This window comes from Macaca mulatta, chromosome 10 (genome assembly GCF_049350105.2).
Source record: "Macaca mulatta isolate MMU2019108-1 chromosome 10, T2T-MMU8v2.0, whole genome shotgun sequence".
Classification (NCBI taxonomy): Eukaryota; Metazoa; Chordata; class Mammalia; order Primates; family Cercopithecidae; genus Macaca; species Macaca mulatta.
The window spans coordinates 5,741,045-5,762,682 of NC_133415.1; the positions used below are offsets into that span (position 1 = coordinate 5,741,045).

A 21,638-nucleotide genomic window follows, 5' to 3' on the forward strand; every position below is an offset into this window, starting at 1 on the left:
TGATGTATCTTAAAGCACACTGGCTCTTCCCTCTGTGATCTTTCTTGAGGTTAAGCACATTCGGTACTCTTTTTTTAATTTTAGATACTGTATTTTTCAGTTCTAGAATTTCCATTTGGTTCTTTTTTATAGTTTCTATTTCTCTGCTGAGATATCCTATCTTTTCACTCTTATGAAGCGTATTTCCTTTACATCGTTGAGCATGGTTACATTTGCTACTTTAAAATCCTTGTCTGCTAAGCCCAGTAGCTGAGTCCTCTCATAGTCAGTCTCTGCTGATTATCTTTTCAATTGAGAACAGGTCACATTTTCCTGAATGTCAAGTAGTTTTAAACTGTATCCTGGACATTACAGGATATATTATGCTGTAGCAATTCTGGATTATATTATATTCCTCTAAAGAGTGTTGGGTTTTTTTTAGAGGACAATTATCAATTATCTACAGTGTAAGTTGGACTTACACTATAAACTCTAGGGTGGGAGCTCAAATCTCAATACAATTACTTCAACCTTAGCTTAGCTGCTTGGAGCCTGCCCCACACGTGTGATTCAGGCATTAGCAGAGATTTAGGTAGTTGACACCCAGAGTTTGGGGTCTGTTTTCTACTTTCCACAACTGCCCCCTCACTTTCCAATGCTATGGTTGCCCTCAAACTGTTCTTTGATTCTTCAAGCTAGAAAGACTGAAGATTTTGTAACTGACTTTTCACTTCCCTGCCTGCCACATACTATGTCATTCCCTTCTTCCAAGTGTCAATTTCACTCCAGAATCTGCCCGTTTGTGTCAAATTTGAGTGTCTTCACACGACTGTTTTTTGTCCGAAGTTTATAATTGCTATTTGAAGAAGGATCAGTCCAACAGTAACTTCCTGGGCTACTAACAGAAGCAGGACCTACATCACTTATTTGTTTTCCCTACTTTTCACTTTTTCTCATAATACTATAGGTCATAAATTCAGAAAGGGCTTTGCCCAGTAGGGGGGCCCTGATCTACGTGGCATCAGCTGGGCAAGTAAGAAACTGAGGATGGATCTACTCCCAAGGTGGTTTCTCACACACATCTCATGCCTTGGTGTTCATTCACTAGGCTTTTCCTCTCTCCTCATTGTATCTTATCTTCCAGGGCTTTTCCGTGTGTATTCAGCAACTCACAGCAAGGTGATACCTGGGAATCTATACTTCTTACATGGTGACTGGCTTCTAAGAAGCCAGAAATAGAATCAGCTAGAACAGTTACGGGCTATGCTAGAAATAGTATAGGATCATATATTTGATTCCTCACAGCAGCCACAGGGCCTGCCCAGATTCAAGTGGATGGAGAAATAGATGCCAACCCTTGGCAGAGGAGTGGCAAAGTCATACTGCAAAGAAACACATGTACAATGCAAGACATTCTGCCACCATCTTAGAAAAATATAATCTGACACAAATTTAATTAATATTTAACTAAGCAAATCAAATGCCACCCAAAGTAAAACTCCAGAAAAATACAGAAAGGTGAGATCAATCTGAAGCATATGGTCCAATTGCCCTGAGATCTTTCTTACCATTCTCTCACATTCTCGATCTAATTACCTTTAAGCTGTTCTGCACATAAGAGGTTTCTAAAAGCAGCCTACTAGGTCCTCAAAGACTTCATACTTAAATATTATATTCCTTTTATATCCATTTTAAAACACCTAGAAGAAAAGGCTTATGATGCTATCATCCATAAACATAGGCTATAGATCTAAGCTTTGTTTTTTCTTAATAGGCAATAATAACTAGTGTTTATTAAATATCTACTGTGTGTCAGAAATTTCTCTAGGCTCCAAAGAGCTATATATTAACATATACATATATACATACATACGTGTATGTATACGTAGGGGTGTGTGTATGTGTATACATATAAAATATACATCTCTCTATCCAAGCTACTTTCTAAGCACCTCAGGTTTTCACTCCAAAAGAGTGAATGTCTGCCAAAGACTATATTCTAAACGAAGCTATACATGTATAACACATACTAGGAAATCCTCTTACCTTGTCTTGGTTATCTTTATTCTTGTAACACAGATTTCCAATCAGACGAATAAGATGAGACTTAAACCCCTCGGCCACATTGGAGATATCACCTTCTGCTCTCACACAACCACAATTACTGAAGATGTTTGTGGTTTCCTTTCCAGTTACATGAATCACCCGTAAAAGATCTATAACCAAAAGAGTAAACTTCATTTTCTACAGAAAAGTAACTTTTAGTATTTTGTACTAATAGTTTTCCATAACCAAATCTAATTTATTTTAATAGACTAAAGGTAGAGCACAGAAAGCTTTATTTAAATAATGATTACAAGGCTCTTCTGCCTTTGCTTTAAGTAAGGATTAAAAGGCTCTTCTGCCTTTGCTTTAAATTTTGTGACTCTAGTTTTGGGGAGATAAGCCATAATGACTACCCCAACTCAGAGTTTCTATTTATCTACAAAGAAAAGTTAGCTAAAAGTTTGCTAGCATCTTTCTTACAAAAAGGTTTCCAATCTCAACTTCTTTATGAAAGAACTCTTCTAATAACTTCAGTCAGTGAAGTCTAAAACACAATATCTATCCATAATGACGCACATGACAGAAACCAAGAAGAGTGCTTATTTTTCCCTCATCTGACTGGCCAAAGCATCAGAAGCCAGCATGTGTTCTCCATACTTCACTCCAGCTACCTTCAGGAGAAAGAACTTACTACTGCTCTCTACTCTATGAGCACCTCCAGGCAGCCAATGAAAACAGACAATCTTCCAGGAACTGCATTTCAGTGTTTCCGCATTTAACCCTCTCAACAAACCTATACAGGAAAGTATCCCTTTCCCAATGTTATAATGAAGAAAACAACAGGCTCAGAAAAGTGCAGAGCTGGGATGGCAACCCACATCGAGCCCGGCTCCAAACTCAGGCTCTTTCCATAATCACTCAGTGTCCCAAGTTCATGGTGTTTTATTCAAATTATCACTAAAAGCACTGTACTCAAAATAAAACACTGATGAGGAATTCTAAGGATCTTCCTCTACAGCTCACTGCTAGCTCATCTATCCTGCTAGACACAAAGTCATCGTTCTCAGTACATTGGTCTCCAGAGTAAGTATCATCTTTTTAAAGGAAAAAATTGCAAATAATGCATAGCAAGCCTAAGCATAGCCAGCCACAAGGAACAAGTTCTACGTCAATTATTTTGCAAACAGCTTTTTAGCAAGGTTGGTAATGCTTTTAACAATGGTTTCTTGTTTAAAACCACTTTCTCATAAGATTTGTATATATAATGTGTATAAAACACCATTCTATGTGTTCACTAAATGTAAATGGGAAAAATTTACTGCCACATTTTGCAAAGCTATAGTAATATAAAACCACAATCATCATCGAAAACCTCCCCTGCCCCACCACCTTCATCACATCCTATATTGATGAAACATCTACCATGTGCATCTACAGGCATTGTTATCCTCATGTTACTGAGAAGGAATCTTCAGTTAAGCAGAAGGGAAGTGGCTGAAAAACCATGTGGGCTCAAGTTTATCTGGCCCGCCTGAACTGTTACAACACTGTGATTCCTCTCAATAAAATATATTCACAAAATTCCCAAAAGTACACTGAAAATTAAGGATTTGTATTTGGATTTACATTACAGTATGACAAGCCAAAGATTTCTTAGCTAAAAATACAATGTGTGATATTTCACTCACCAATCACTCTTTCCAGCAAGCCAGGGAAAACCTGCAGATAGCCGAGCAGCTCAGTATTCGCAGTCATTTCACACAGGACATCGAGAAGCCTAATCGTAGCCAGTGCCTCCTAGAAAGAAAATAAAACATAACTTTAAAGCATATTTTAAGTGAAATGATTTAACTGTTATAAATAACTGTAAGAGAATAAAATATTTCAATAAATTTAAAGTCAGGGCTTGTAATAAGTCAAAGAGAAAAACAAACTATGAAGAACAAAACAGAAGTACGAAATATGTACACGACTCATCATTTTCACTAACAGCAGACATCTGCCATCAAGAATGCAAGATTATGTGTCATTATGTGTCTTCTTGGAGCAAAGAGTCAGAAAAGTTCTTATTCAAGCAAAAAGACATTCCAACAGTGGAATAAATGTTCAAAATTACTAGCTACGTACATGACATTTATGCAAATACTTTCTTTTTAAAGCATTCCCAGCATGCAAATTCCACTTTAAAGATACAAATAGCCCATGAAATACATTAATTTCTTGTCCACAGAAATCCTGTAAAATGCTGTGGTTGAAAACACTCTGGCTTTAAGAACTTGCATAATTTCTGGGTAAATATGAACTTCTATGCAATATCTTGGTAGATCAGAAAGACAGTATTATTTGAAAACACTACTTCACATAGCTACTAAATAATTTATTATCAAATACACTGCATGACCAAGAAATTGCCCGGTACCAACTGCATAGCATTAGTCTATATAAAAATTTTAAATGTAACTTTTGTATAGATTTTGAACCCCATTTTTAAAGTACCATTACTTGACAAAATGTGGCAGAGATTATAAAGTTAGTCCATAAAGATAACATTCTTCACTTTGGGAGGCCGAGGTCAGAGGATCACTTGAGGTCAAGAGTTCAAGATCAGCCTGGTCAATTTTTGGTGAAATCCCGTCTCCACTAAAAAAATATAAAAATTAGTCAGGCGTGGTAGCGGGCGCCTGTAATCCCAGCTACTAGGGAGGCTGAGGCAGGAGAATCATTTCAACCCAGGAGGCGGAGGTTGCAGTGAGCCAAGATCATGCCACTGGACTCTGGCCGAGGCAACAGAGCAAGACTCTGTCTCAACCAAAAAAAAAAGAACATTCTTCAAAAGACAGACAAATTACTTCCTTGTTAATGCTAAACGTGTATTTACTGCTTTCTAATTAAGAGATTTAAAGGTAATATATTAACATAGTATTCTGAAATCTCAAAATAAATAGCAAGAAACAACACATATTTTTAATGTCTTGGATCTTTAATTTTATATCACAGCCTTCTTTTGCTAAAGAGTTAAAGGGGAAAAATCTCGATTAGAAATCTAAAGTTAGTACCATGTTAAAACGAGTCTTGACCAAGTCCATCAATTTCACATAGCTTCAACAACCTCTTTTGTTAAAGGCGTAGTTGCCCAGATTGTTTTCTTCAGATACCACTGCTCCTTCAAGAATAGACTTGGGGCAGACCATGCAAAAGGTAACTGTGGACACCTCGTCCTAGCAGATAACAAAGACGCTATTACAGGCTACTAGGGTCATGTCAGAAATTCGGAATCAGAAACAACTTGATGAGGCTCCCACTGGCCAGCGGTGGCACATTAAACAACAGAAAGAATTACAGCAGCAGACTGAAAACAAAGTGAGTGATTTTAAAGCTATGGCTTCCTGATGAAAATAAAACAAAACAAACCAACTCACTGGTCATCTTTGAATGATGCCACAAAACCAACTCATTACTCTGAAGATTGGTAATCAAGGCGGAAAACAATCAAGCACTTATCCTGCCTTTCTTCATCCCGTGTACCTCACAGAACCTAAGAATTGATTAGGGAAAGTTTCTCTTTAAAAATATTCCTGCTAATAAACAAAGAATGAACAATAATGTTAAAATGCCACCATTCTGCAACCCCTAAAGAATTCATGGATCTAGGTCATCATTAATGACTGCTAATATCACAGAGAGATAACCAAGCCTCATGTGCCTCTTGATGAAAATAGTATTACCAACAACGAAACACTACTGCAAAAATAAACAAAAAAAATACCTAACCCAAATCTGAATATGCCTCTGGAACTAATTTTCATTCACTGGAAATGCAAGGTACAGAAGAATATGTTAAGTGCCACCCTGGAGACATACTCATCAAAATCTGAAATCTAGAAAAGTCTATGGGAAAAACAAGCCAGTTTCTCCAACAAATAAGTAGCAAAGAGGAAAAAAAAGAAGAGGGAAGGGGAACCTATACACTAGAGTAAAGTTATGTCAATCAGTTGCAATATACGGCCCTTCTCTTTATGCTGTTTCAACAAAACAAACGTGAAAAAGATTATTAGACAATGGGGGAAATCTGAATAGTATTTATTTGATAATACATGTTATTATTAGTTATTTTCGATGTTCACATCGTATTATACTTGTATCTGATGACTCCTTATCTTTTAGAGTAACTGATGAAATATGCTGGAGCTTTCAATCAGTCCACAGCAACTGGCGTAAGAACGAGTGGAACTGTGGAAGAAAGAAGAATGGTAATGAAGGGGAAGCTGCTGAAGCCAGGGGATGGCAGATGGAGTTTAAGTACACTTTCTTCTTAGTCTATGTTTGAAATTTTCCACGTTAAAACAACATGAATAAAATTAGAGGTTGGAAGAGATGAACTGGAAGTCTCCTTCCAGCTCTTAAATTCTATGATATTAACTAAAATAACCCTAAAAGAAAATTAATCTATCCCCACCTAACACATCCCCAATTTTAGTCATTAAAATCACTTTATTAATGAAGTGTTTTTAATGAGCATCTGGAAATTAGTAATGAAAGAACAGCCAGGAAAATTTACTCTCTTAAAAAATAAGATTAATGAGTAAAATGCCCTTCCAGATATTTAAAAGTCTTATGAAACTAATATTAATTAAATCAGGCACTAGCGGAAAAAAAAAAAAAAAGACAAGCAAATGAAGGGAACATTGTGAAAGATTTTGAAGTGAGCAAAAAAAAAAAAAAAAAAGATTAGTCTCCTGTCTAGCTCACCTGTCTCAGTTAACACTGTCATTTAGTATCTTTGAGCAATTTTATAGCTTTGTGAGTTACAGAAAACTTATATTAATACAGAATTATTCCTGTCCATTAAAATGCAAATTAGTTATATCTGCCTGGACTGCAACTCCTTTCTCCATAGATCAGTTTTGCATTTATTTGTATGTTCATTTCAGCGTTCCTTTATGGCACATAAACACATCTCTCTCTGAATTCTCCCTTCTCCAGCTGTTAACATCTCACTGGTTCCCTCCAATTTGTTTGGCGGGAACCAGTAATTGTCCAAATAAATAAAAGAATTTAGGATATGATACAGGTAGGTGGGAGGATCCTCAAGCCCAGGAGCTGGAGAATACAGCAAGCTATGATTGCACCACTACACTCTAGCCTGGGCAACAGGGCAAGACTCTGTCTCAATTAAGAAAAAAAATTAGTGGAAAGGATAAGATTATTCACTAAATGGTACTGAAATAATAATGAACAGACATTTAGGGAACATTAACTTGTACCAATCGGCATATTAAATGTTTATATTCAAATACAACCTGGCTGGGCACGGTGGCTCACGCCTATAATCCTAGCACTTTGGGAGCCTGAGGTGGGTGGATCACCCAAAGTCAGGAGTTCAAGACCAGCCTGGCCAACATGGTGAAATCCCATCTCTACTAAAAATACAAAAATTAGCCGGGCATGGTGGTGGATACCTGTAATCCCAGCTACACAGGAGGCTGAGGCAGGAGAATCAGTTAAACCCGGGAGATGGAGGTTGCAGTGAGCCAAGACCTCACCACTGCATTCCAGCCTGGGCAACAGAGCAAGACTCTATCTTAAAATTAAAAAAAATAACAATAATATAACCCATTTCAAGAAAAAGAAGGGCAGAGAATGAGTAACTTTTCTAAGATCATATACCTGTAACAGAAGAAATCAAGTCAGTCTCACACCAAAGATTGTATAATCTTGAATAGTCAAAAGACATAAATAATTCATTTGGATCCATAACTCACTCCTTGCTCAAAAATAAATTCTAGATAAATAAAAAATGAGAACTAAGTACTGAAAGAACTAGACAATGTAAGTGTATATTTCCACGATCTAAGTGGAGAATTTACTTAAAAAACAAACAAACAAAAATCTTCTCGGCTGTCAGCTCTCAAAAACAAAAAAAAGAAATCCAGAGACCAGAAGGATAAAATTGATAACCTTAATTAAACACAAACAAAAAACAACTAAAAGGCTAACAGAACATCAGAAATAAATTCAAACAAAAATTACGTGAACAATAGTTTACTGTATGTATGACAGAAAGATTAATTTCCAGAAAATGCTTTTTAATAAATGCATTTTAAAGAGTAACCTAATATGCAAAACAAACATAATGGTCACTGAAAAACATTAATGAGAAATAGTAATTAAATCAGATCTGCAAAGGGCAGCTCATGCAATCTTGTGTTGCATTGGTGTGCAATTTAGAAATCTCTCTAAAGTTTTAAAAAATACCTAATTCTTCGACCCAGCAATTCAACTCCAGGAATTTATAATCTCAGATTTACTTGTCCGAAATTTGTACAAGGATGTTCACTATAACATTATTTATAAAGGTTAAAAGAAAAAAAAAGCCACCTGAAAGCAGTTGAAACGTCTATAGGGAACAAATGAAAAAATTATGATACGTCTATATAATTAAATAAATAAATATAAATACGTCTATATAATTAAATATTATTTATTAAAAACATACAATGAATATACACATGCTAAAGTGCAAAGATGTACAAGTTATATCATAAGTAAAAATAGCAAGTTGAAGAATAGTGTAAAAAATGAAAACAAAAAACATATAGGTGCGTATATACGAAAAAGACCTTTGAAAAGAAAACAAAAAAAAAAAGGATATGCATATAGATCCACAGAAAACAAATGGAGGCTGGGCAAAAAGGGGAAAACTTTGTAACTTTTTTTTTTTAAGATGGGAGTCTTGCTCTGTCGCCCAGGCTGAAGTGCAATGGCACAATCTCGGCTCACTGCAACCTCCGCCTCCCGGGTTCAAGCGATTCTCCTGCCTCCACCTCCCGAGTAGCTGGGATTACAGGCATCCGCCACCACGCCAGGCTAATTTTTGTATTTTTAGTAGAAACAGGGTCTCACCATGTTGGTCAGGCTGGTCTCAAACTCCTGACCTCAGGCGATCAGCCCACCTCAGCCTCCCAAAGTGTTGGGATTATAGGCCTGAGTCACCAGGCCCAACTGAAACTTTATGTTTCACTGACTTCAGCTTAAATAATTTTTAACAACAAAGCAAATACTATTTGCCTAATACAAACATTTAAGCCCTTCATATGTGGAAAAAATGCACTATTTATTGTAGAATATGTATTAAATATGTATTATATAGCTAAATATGTAATACCTACTGCATAACAGATACTACAGTATGGCCTAAACTGGGGTTGCAAAGATTAAAACAGAATGCAAATCCCACAACCTGAGGACAATTATTGTAATATATGGGTATCAGAAAATACAAAGCTAAAAAGAATGTTTTTTAAGCTTTCAGAGAAAAGGCAAGGCTTGCCACAAGTGAACAAGATTCAGAACTGACAAAAATATATCAAAAACTGGACACAAGTATACAAAATATATCAAAAGACAGGAATAAGTACATTAACATGAGAACCCAAAACTATTTTTATAAAGAAACATATGAAGAAAACCTTGGGATTTTAAAGCCAAACAATTGCATCAATTAAAAAACATGTGCTATAAATACAACTGTTTCCATTCTCACTTTTCAGTCATAGCATTGAGAACTTTATTGAATATCTATCTTCTCCTAAAAAGATCACCAATGAGTAAATGCAGTGGTTTGGCAGAAGAATGGCTGGGGAGGAGGAGGCAGGTGGAAAGCCCTATCTGTAGCTTTCGCTGGTTTCCATGGCATAACTACTTCCACCATGGATGATTTCAAGGTACCAACAATTTAACAATCAGCTCATAAATTTCTAAGCACTCAATAATCAACTCTTAGAAGTTACCACAGGCCAGCTCCAGCATACCACTTGGTCTTTGGCATATTTAAATACTGGCATAAGGGGTCCCCTTTAAAAAAAAAAGTATGATATATCTACATTAATATGCACAAGTCATAAATGTATAACTCAATAAATTTCCAAAAGTAAATTAATTTGGCTTTGCAAAAGAAACCTGCCTATGTTTTGTTGTTGTTGTTGTTGTTTTTGAGACAGGGTCTCACTCTCCCCCAGGCTGGAGTGCAGCAGCGCAATCGCAGCTCACTGCAGTCTCAACCTTCTGGGCTTGGGCAAACCTCCCACCTCAGCCTCCCCAGTAGCTAGGACCACAGGCGCACACCACCATGCCCAGCTAATTCTTTTTTTTTTTTGTACAGATGGAGTCTCCTTATGTTGCCCAGGCTGGTCTCCAACTCCTGGGCTTAAGCAATCCTCCCACACCTTGGTGCCCCAAATTATTGGGATTACAGGTATGAGCCACTGTTCCCAGTCTAAAATTTTCCATTCCATTAATATATAAAAATACTTCCGATCTTAGAGAAAAAAGTCTGAAGGAAAAATAAAAGTTTTTCTAAATATAAAAAGTATTTTCAGGAATTTCTCACTACAATACTGAAATCACCTATCCTTTAATCAGAAGTGCCTTGAAAAGTTTAAAGATGTGATCTGTCTTTTCTCTGTCTCCTAGAGAATTTTTAAAACTTTTCTTAAGCATGACTCACTGCTCCTCCTGCTGGAAACAAAGGCAAATCTATCTCCAGAAAGTAAACGCAAGCCCCTGAATAAAGACCCTTCTTTTCTATCACAGAAAATGAGAACTAAAGTAACGACCTGATTATAAGACCTAACATGGTCTATATGACAAAGCACAGAAAATCAATACCAAAATGGTCCTGAACAAAAGTATATTCACAAAAAAGGAAATACACTCTCGTGGTCGAGCAGTCACAGCCATGAGCTGCATTTACAACAGGAGTTAACAATTTCACAGTATTACACACTACTCTCTGGGAAACACTATGGATCACATTCTCTACCTTCCCACCTGTGGACAGTGGATGAGTATCCACTCTGGATTCCAGTCCCTCTCCTCCAGTCTCACCCATTTGCCGATGGTGATTCCAGCATCAATTACTCCCTCTCTACCTGACCATTCATATCAGCATACAAAGGAACTCTCTATCATCTTCTATTAAAATGTGTTTAAATCAGCTTTATTGAGGTATAATATACATGCAATGAAATAATCCATCTTAAGTATACAGTACAGAGTTGCGTCAAGGTATACAGCTAAATGCCACATTCTACTATCCAGAAAGTTCCCTCGTGTCCCCCCGCAATCAATTCCACTCCTTCATTTCCAGATGCAGGTAACATCTGATCTATTTTCTGTCATGACCAATATATCTGGCCTGCTACAGAATCCCACAGAAATGGAATCAGCCAGCATGTTCTCTAGTCTGACTGGCTTCTCTCCCTCCACATTTTTGAGATTCTTCCCTGTCGTATCACAAGTGCATCCTTTTTACAGCTGAGTGGTCCAGAGAAAGAATAATTCTAACTTTATCACAGAAGAAAGGAGAATAGATAAAAACAGCAAGTTCTGAAGTAAAGAGGAGGGACAGAGAATTAACACAAGCTCCCTTCCACGTCCTGATAAAACAAGACCTGAATGACCTAAGGTAGGCTTAAGGAGAGTAAAAAAATAGTTTAAATAATTAACCAGGACAGTATACAACTAGGAATCTTCTATAAAGAAGAGAAGAAGCAAGTCGTCTAGAAAGCAGTTTGGAAGTATGTATTAAGAGCTTTAAACATGTGATATCCTTATACATAGCAATCTCACTTCTAAGATTATGTCCTAGGACAACAGCTGTGGAAACCGTGCACAGATGTAACTATAAAGGCATGTACTACAGTATTAACTAAAATAAGTAGAAATAAGAACAACCTACTGCCAGATGTGGTGGTTCATGCCAATAATCCCAGCACCTCGGGAGGCCGAGGCAGGCAGATCACGTAAGTCAGGAGTTCAAGACCAGCCTGGCCAATGTGCTGAAACCCCGTCTCTACCAAAAATATAAAAATTATCTGGGCATGGTGGTACACACCTGGAATCCCGGTTATTTGGGTGGCCAAGACAGGAGAACTGACTGAACCCAGGAGGCAGAGGTTGCAGTGAGTCAAGATTGTGCCACTGTGCTCCAGCCTGGGCAACAGAGCAAGGTTCTGTCTAAAAACACAAAAACAACCTAAATGTCCAACTACAGAGATTTGGACAAATAAATAAGAAATTCTTTACTTGAAATGTTATGTTGGCTTTTTTTTTTTTTCTGAGACGAAGGTCTCACTCCATCACCCGGGATGAAGTGCAGTGGGGCAATCATGGCTCACCACAGCCTCAACCTCCTGGGCTCAAGTGACCCTCCCACCTTAGCCTCCCAAGTAGCTGGGTCTATAGCGTGTGCCACCATGCTCAGTTAATTTTTGTATTTTTTGCCAAGACGGGGTTTCACCATGTTGCCCAGGGCGATCTGAAATTCCTGGGCTCAAGCGATCCTCCCACCTTGGCCTCCCAAAGAAGTGGGGTTACAGGTGTGAGGCACCGTGCCCAGCCTATGTTGGCATTTATTTTAAAAGACATTTACAATGTATTATTTATTTATTCATTCAGCAAATATTTGCTAAGTGCCTACCATATACATAGAACTATGGACACAACAGTCAACATTTCTGCCCTCCTAGAGCTTACATTCTGAATAAAAAATGGGAACCTGCAAACGGAAGGCACAGAAAGGCTCCACTTTTAACAGATACATATGTGCACTGTCTATGTCTGTGTGCATGTATCTGATGTCATTTGCCTAGAAAATTAACCAGAATTTAAGTCATTGACTCCGGATGGTAGGAATAAGGACACAGTTTTCCCTTATCTAAATTTTCTAACTATTCTCATATATGGATACATTATTTACATAATATTTTTTAAAGCTTTTAAAAAAGAATTCTCATAGAGGACTTGACTGAGTTAGAAAATCTGTCCATTCTCTTTTACCCGAGATTGGGAAATCTCCCTCCCTTACCTCATCATCAGGAGGCTCCTCAGAGGCCAACTTGAGCACTGTCTTGCACTGATCCACAAAGGTGCTTGCAATCAACTCAGCATGCCGCAAAAACACAGGGATGTCATCCGTGGTGAGTGGCTCATCACTCGTTATCTTGGCTATCATAAGGTCTAACAGTGTAACTCTGTAAAACATAAAGGATTTCTGTATGAATCTATGAGACTTAAATTATACAATGCTAAAAATACCTAGGAAAGCAACTTTAAGGGAATATTATTATTTTAAATTCCTTACCTTGCTTATCATGTCTAGCTAGGAAAAACATGAATAAAGTTAATCTTCATCAATCACCTATTTTTTAAATTCTTAGTTTCTTTGACGTGTCTTGGCCACAGAAACTAGAATTGCTTAATGCACCTTTTATGTCCATTACTTTCAACGTGAAAATAATTCAACATTTTAGAAATGCTCAGTTTTTTGTATGAATACATCTACGATACGAGGAACAGCAAAGTGAAATGGGCTAACATTTATTCACTATTTTCTACAGAGGTAAGCATTTTACACATGTTGTATCATTTAATCCTCACAAAAACTCCATGAGGCAGGTACTGTCATTAGTTTCACATTAAAGGTGGGTAAATAAGGCTTGGTGAGGTTAATTCACTTTTCCAGTGTCACAAAACCACTGAGATAAGCTAGGATTCAATCTGTGCCCTGAGCCAGGTGCTATAACCACTCATTTGATAGTCTTTATTGTGAAACTTTACTATTTGTTTTAGTTTACAAAAACACAAATCTGAAGACCAAGACTGTGCCATTTTTACATCAATATATAAATTACCAAATAAATATTTCTTTTCAACCATCTCTTTCCTTCTCCTAGGAAAAATGAATCACACATAGGTCAATCTCTCTAGCATATATCAATTAGGTATTTGATCAAAATTATATTTTGATTTGGGATTATATGTATAATTCTCATTTCTATAGAAGAAAGGGTATGAATATCTAAGCTGCTTATTAGCAAATAAGGGTAAATACACTCAAATTAGGCACGGAACATTTCTTACCAAAAGAAAAATTTAAATTATTTACTGCTTCAAGTAAGAAATAAAACTATACCAAAAGCTTCCTGTACTGTGGCCAAATGATGGGAAATATCATCAGTCTGGAAAAATCACCTACAGACCTTAATAATTTTTTTTTAATTTATTTATTATTATTATACTTTAAGTTCTAGGGTACATGTGTATAATGTGCAAGTTTGTTACATATGTATACTTGTGCCAAGTTGGTGTGCTGCACCCATCAACTCGTCAGCACCCATCAACTCGTCATTTACATCAGGTATAACTCCCAGTGCAATCCCTCCCCCCTCCCCCCAATAATTTTCAAAACTCCTAAAACCTCAGATTTCTTGTGGCAATAATTAATCCAAAATAAAACAAATATACAATCCACTCAGTTGAGCACAGTATTAGAGAATTTCTGTTTTCCTTTATTTATATATAACCTTTAAAAATAAATTGACGCTAAAAGTTCTAAAGCTTGAAATAAAAACTCAACAGTCATTAGAATAGAACCTCTTGAAAGTACAAAAATGCACAGCACCTATGAAACACAATGGAGAACACAAAATATCCAGGTAACAATCAACTGGATGAAATAGTACCTCACATCTCAGTATAAACGTTGAATATAAATCATATAAATGCTTCACTTAAAAGATACACATTGGCAGAATGGATTAAAAAAAAAATTACAGGCCGGGCGCGGTGGCTCAAGCCTGTAATCCCAGCACTTTGGGAGGCCGAGACGGGCGGATCACGAGGTCAGGAGATCGAGACCATCCTGGCGAACACAGTGAAACCCCGTCTCTACTAAAAAGTACAAAAAAACTAGCCGGGCGAGGTGGCGGGCGCCTGTAGTCCCAGCTACTCCGGAGGCTGAGGCAGGAGAATGGCCTAAACCCGGGAGGCGGAGCTTGCAGTGAGCTGAGATCCGGCCACTGCACTCCAGCCCGGGCTACAGAGCAAGACTCCGTCTCAAAAAAAAAAAAAAAAAAAAAAAAATTACAAACCAAATATCTGCTGTCTTCAAGAGACTCACCTGAAATATAAGGAGTCTTACAGAATCAAACTAAAGGTGGTGGAAGAAGATATTTCATGCAAATGGAAACCAAAAGCGAGCAGAATAGCTCTTCTTATGTAATATAAAAGAGACTTTAAAGCAACAACAGTAAAAAAAGACAAAGAAGGTCATTATATGATGATAAAAGTATCGATCCAACAGAAGATATTACAATCCTAAATATATATGCACTTAACTCTGAAGCTCCCAGATTCACAAAACAATTACTAGACCTAAGAAAAGATAGACCACATGACAGGCCACAAAGCAAGTCTCAATAAATTTTTTCAAAATCAAAATATATTGGCCGGGTGTGGTGGCTCACACCTGAAATCCCAGCACTTTGGGAGGCCAAGAAGGGCAGACCACCTGAGATCAAGCATTCAAGACCAGCCTGGCCAACATGGTGAAACCCCATCTCTACTAAAAATATAAAAACTACTAGCCAGCCGTGGTGGCAGGGGCCTGTAATTCAGCTACTCAGGAGGCTGAGGCAGGAGAATTGCTTGAACCCAGGAGGCAGAGGTTGCAGTAAGCCGAGATTGTGCCACTGTAACCCAGCCTGGGCGACAGAGCAAGACTCAGTCTCAAATAAATAAATAGATAGATAGATCGATAGATAGAACTATATCAAGTATCTTCTCAGACCACAATAGAATAAAACTAGAAATCAATTCCAAAAGGAACCCTCAAAACTATACAAATACATGGAAATTAAACAAGCTGCTCCTACATGATTTGGGGGTTAACAATGAAATCAAGACAGACATTTAAAAGTTCTTCGAAATAAATGATAGCAGAGATACAAGTTATCAAAACTTCTGGGATACAGCAAAAGCAGTGCTAAAAGGAAAGTTTATAGTGCTAAATGCCTACATCAAAAAGTCTGAAAGATCACAAACTGACAATCTAACATCATACCTCAAAGAACTAGAGAAACAAGAACCAACTAGGCCAGGTGTGGTGGCTTACACCTGTAATCCCAGCACTTTGGGAAGCAGAGGCAGAGGACTGCTTAGTCCAAAAGTTTGAGACAAGCCTGGGCAACATGGTGAAATACTGTCTCTACAAAATATTAAAAAATTAGTTGGGCATGGTGGTGCATGACTGTAGTCCCAGCTACTTGGGAGGCTGAGATGGGAGGATCACTTCAGCCGAGGAAGGTCAAGGCTGCAGTGATCATGTCACTGCACACAAGCCTGGGTGACAGAGCACAACCCTGTCTCAAGAAGAACAAGCCAAACCCAAAGCTAGCAAAAGAAAAGAAGTAACAAAGATCAGAGCAGAACTAAATGAAATGGAAACAAAAGATCAAAATACAAAATATAAAAGTTGGTTCTTTGAAAAGATAAATAAAATCGATAGATCATTAGCTAGATTAACCAAGAAGAGAGAAAATTCAAATTAGCTCAATTAGAAACAGAAATGGAGACATTATGGCTGGCACCACAGAAATACAAAAGACAATTAAGACACTATGAACACCTCTGTGCAAACAAACAAGAAAATTTAGAGGAAATGAACAAATCTCTGGAAACAAACAACCCTCCTAGCTTGAATCAGAAAGAAATAGGAGGTCTGAACAGACCAGTAACAACCAGTGAGACTGAATCGATAATAACAAAAATTGCCCAAACACAAAAAGACTAGGGCCAGATGGATACATGGCCAAACTCCACCAGACATTCAAAGAATTGGCACCAATCATACTGAAACTATTCCAAAAGGTTAAGAAAGAGAGAATCCCACCTAACTCTTACCTGACTCATTCTATGAAGCCAGTATCACTCTGATACCAAAAGCAGGCAAGGACATAACAAAAAAAGAAAACTACAGACCAATATCCCTGATGAACATCAGATGCAAAAATCCTCAACAAAATACTAGAAAACTGAATCCATCAGCACAGCAAAAAGATAATTCACCATGATCAAGTGGGTTTCATCTTAGGATGTAGGGATGGTTCAACATACCCAAGTAAATGTGATTCATCACATAAACAGAATTAAAAACAAAAACCATATGATCATCTCAACAGACACAGAAAAAACATTCAACAAAATCCAGCATCCCTTTATGATAAAAATTTAGGCTAGAAAGAACATACCTCAAAATAATAAAAGCCACACATGACAAACCCATAGCCAACCTCATACTTAATGGGGAAAAGATGAAAGCATTGCCCCTAAGAAGTGGAACAAGACAAGGATGTCCACTTTCACCACTTCTATTCAGTATAGCACTGGAAGTTCTAGCCAGAACAACCAGGAAAGAGAAATAAACAAAGGGCATCCAAATTGGAAAAGAGGAAGGCAAACTATCTCTGTCTGCCAATTACACGATCATATACCTAGAAAACCCTAAAGACTTTACCAAAAGGCTCCTAGATTTGATCAATGAATTCAGTAAAGTCTCAGGTAACAAAATCAATGTACACAAATCAGTAGCACTGCTATACATCAACAACCACGAAGCTGAGAAATCAAGAACACAGTCCCTTTTAAAATGGCTGCAAAAAAAAAAAAAAAAAAAAAAAAATCAAATGCCTGGGAATATACTTAATCAAGAAGGTGAAAGATCTCTACAAGGAAAACTATAAAACATGGCTGAAAGAAATCACAGATGACACAAACAAATGGAAATACATCCCATGCTCATGGATTAGAAGAACCAATACTATTAAAATGACCATATGCCCAAAGCAATATATAGATTCAATGCAATTCCTATGAAAACACCAACATCATTTTTCATACCATTAGAAAAAAATAATCCTAAAATTCATATGGAACCAAAAAAGAGCCTGAATAGCCAAAGCAATCTTAAGCAAAAAGAACAATTCTAAGGCATCACATCACCCCAACTTCAAATTATACTACAAGGCTATAGTAACCAAAACAGGATTGTACTGATACAAAGCTAGATATACAGACCAACAGAACAGAATAAAGAAACCAGAAATAAGGCCAAATATTTACAATCAACTGACCTTCCATAAAAGCATACAAAAACAGAAATTGGGGAAAGAACCTCCTATTCAATAAATGGTTCTGGGAAAACTAAATAGCCACAGGCAGAAAAATGAAACTAGATCTCTCACCATATACAAAAATCAACTTGAGATGGATCGAAGATTTAAATCTAAGACCAGAAACCATAAAAATTCCAGGAGAAAACCTAGGAAAAACTTTATGACGTTGCCAAAGGCAAAGCATTTATTACAAAGATCCCAAAAGCAAATGGAACAAAAACTAAATAAATGAGACCTAGTCTCATTTATTGCTTCTGCACAGCAGAAGAAATAATCATCAGAGTAAACAACCAACAGAATGGGAGAAAACATTTGCAACTCTGCATCTGACAAAGAACTAATATCCACAATCTACAAGGAACTCAAGCAAATCAGTAAGAAAAAAACAAACAATTCCATCAAAAAGTGCGCAGATGACATGAATGGACATTTCTCAAGAGATCTACAAATGGTCAACGAACATGAAAAAATGCTCAACATCACTAATCATCAGGGAAATGCAAATTAAAACCACAATGAGATGCCACCTTACCCTGCCAGAATTGCCATTATTAAAAAGTCAAAAAAAACAACAGATTTTGCCATGGATGTAGTGAAAGAGGAACACACATACAATGCTGGGGGGAATGTAAAATAGTACAACCTTTATGGAAAATAGTATGGGGACTCCTCAAAAAACCAAAAGTAGAACTACCATTCAGTCCAGCAATCCCACTGCTGGGTATCTACCCAAAGGAAAAGACACCTGCATGCATATGTTTATCACAGAACAATTCACAATTGCAAAGACATAGAACCAACCTAAGTACCCATCAACTGATGAATGAACAAAGAAAATGTGATATATATATATACAATGGAATACTACTCAGCCATAAAAAAGAATGAAATAATGTCTTATGCAGCAACTTGGATGGAGCTAGAAGCCCTTTTTTTTTTTTTTTTTCCCCAGAGACAGGGTCTCACTCTATCACCTAGGCTAGAGTGCAGTAGCGTGATCTCAGCTCGCTGCAACCTCCACCTCCCAGGTTCAAGCGATTCTCATGCCTTAGCCTCCCTGAGTAGCTGGGATTACAGGCATGCGCCACCACGCCTGGCTAATTTTTGTATCTCCAGTAGAGACGGGTTTTTTCCATGTTGGCCAGGCTAGTATCAAACTCTTGGTCTCAAGTGATCTGACTTCCTCCGCCTCCCAAAGTGCTGGGATTACAGGTATGTGCCACCACGCCCAGTTGGAGGCCATTTTTCTAAGTGAAGAACTCAGAAATGGAAACATCAAATACCACATGTTCTCACTTATAAGTGGGAGCTAAGCTATGGGCACACAAAGACGTACACAGTAATATAATGGACACTGGAGACTCAGAAGGCAGGAAGTTAGGAGGAGGGTAAGGAATAAAAACTACATAGCAGGTATAATATACACTACTCAGGTGACAGATGCACTAAAATCGCCGACTTCACCACTATACAACTCATCCATGTAACCAAAAACCATTTGTACCCCCAAAAGCTACTGAAATGTTATGTCTATGTAAAATAGATAGCCTATCTATCTCTCTCTCTCTCTCTATCACAAGTAGATCTATCTACATATATATACACACATATATACACACACACACACACACACACACATGATTTTCAAGGAATGCTAAGAAAGAGGCCACCTATTCCGTGTGGCCCAAATGCCTGCTCTAAATATATTCCTTTTAAATTGGATTACATAATGTAGCAGTTATTGCTAAGTATAAGAGGTCAGGATCCCTGGCTTCAGGGAATTTGGCACCTAGTTCACTATTACTTGAATAGGTAATGAAATAGAAGAAAATAATTGTATCAGATTTGTGAGTGTTAAGGTATCCACAGATAGTGATGTGGAGAAATTAGAAAGAAAACAGATGGGTTACAACTGAAGAAAAGAACCAAACACTAGTACAGATCCTGAATTAGGGGCAGATCCCAAACAGGCAGTCCTGAGTGAGGACAGGAAGGGTGGGCCCCCCGGTGGTGGAAATCCAAGTTGTTCAGCAGCAACAGGAGACTCCAGCGTCCAAGTGGATGAAGTGCAGGGAGATCTGCAAGTGCTAAAGGGCAGTGGAAGCACACACGCTGCCTTCCTTACACAATGACACACAGGCCAGCCTCCTCTGGCCCAACTTCTCCCTGGCCCAGCAGATGCCACCTACATAATGCAGCTTTATTATATACCGTTATAAGATGAGAGAGCTAACAATGTGGGTACTGAGTGATTTCAAAGGAAAGAAGGGGGCAAAGTCAGAAATGAATCTTTAAAATATAAAAGTACAAACTAAGTTTGAATATCACCTCAGAATAGACTATCCTTCATTAAATTATCCTACTTACATTAAGTCATCTGCCATTTAAACCTTCTAATGGTTCACACTGTTAAGGAATGAGTCTAAAAGCTCTTTGGTCTGGCATATGGGTCCCCCCACCACACTCCACCCAACCCTCTATCTCTTCCTTGAAAATATAAAAGAATACAAGTGGTCTAACAAATGCTAGTTACTCATTGACTTACTCACTGTGGTGTGAAGGATGCAAAAGTAGGAAAGACCCAGCTAGAGGGGTTAGAGGTTAGCTGTCTAGAATTATTACACATTGGTGTGAAAGTCTTGCTCCCTTAACCCAGAAATCATCACTCAGGCTGCTTTGACTTCACCAGACACATCCCTCCAAGCAGAGCCATGCTGCCATAATTTTCTCTCTCAATCACTGGCTGTCGTTAGCGTTCTATTTCTAAGTCTCTCCTGATTAAATACAGTACTTACATAGTCTGCCTTAAAATTATGATTGCTGTTTTTTGTTTGTTTGTTTTTCACGTGACAAAGTCTCGCTCTGTTGCCCAGGCTGGAGTGCAGTGGAGCAATCTCAGCACACTGCAACCTCCACCTCCCGGGTTAAAGTGATTCTCCTGGCTCAGCCTCCGAGTAGCTGGAACCATAGGCCTCAGAACTCCAATTTGGAAAATGTCAAGAATAATACCTATTTCACAGCATTTGTGAGGATTAAGTGACAAGGGCTACATGGTGCCTTCTATACAGAACAGTGATGCTACCTGGAGAAAACGGCAAGGTCATCAGCACAGAAGTAGTAGTTGTTATACTTGTAGTTGCAGTAATAGTAGTAATAGCATGGAAGCAGAAATAGCAATAGCTCACGTTATAGATTAAGGTATTTGCCCTGGGTTACAGACGTACTGAGGTGGTATGTGAACTCTTTCTGATGCCAAAGTCAATTATCCTGCAACACGTTTACGGGGGTGATCATTACATGCCAGGCACCGAGAGTTTTATACATACTTCAATCAGTTGTCACGACAATTTCATGGGGTAGCTACTATTACTATCCTCATTAACCTATCCAAAGTAGTAAGTGGCAGCACTAGCATTTGTCCTTAACTACGATGCTGTACATACACATTATAAACCTGAAAATTACACAAGCTGTTTACCATGACCAGCTCGTCCAATTTGTTAATATTCACTCCAATTCACCTGGAAAGGAGACCAGACAAGTATGTAAATGTAGGCTCTCATTTTTGCTGAAACATGTCATGTGAATTGATAAGAGTCT

The 21,638-nt window shown here is 37.8% G+C and overlaps 1 protein-coding gene across 1 annotated transcript in view; it reads right to left on the bottom strand.

The window, feature by feature from the left end:
* Positions 1-21,638, bottom strand: part of ATXN10 (ataxin 10) — a gene marked incomplete in the record, with an annotated part of 184,556 nt that overhangs the window by 104,360 nt on the left and 58,558 nt on the right. Inside the window, 3 exon segments of the mRNA NM_001260745.1 lie at positions 2,026-2,195; positions 3,714-3,822; positions 12,893-13,058. Coding sequence (NP_001247674.1) covers positions 2,026-2,195; positions 3,714-3,822; positions 12,893-13,058 — 445 coding nt within the window.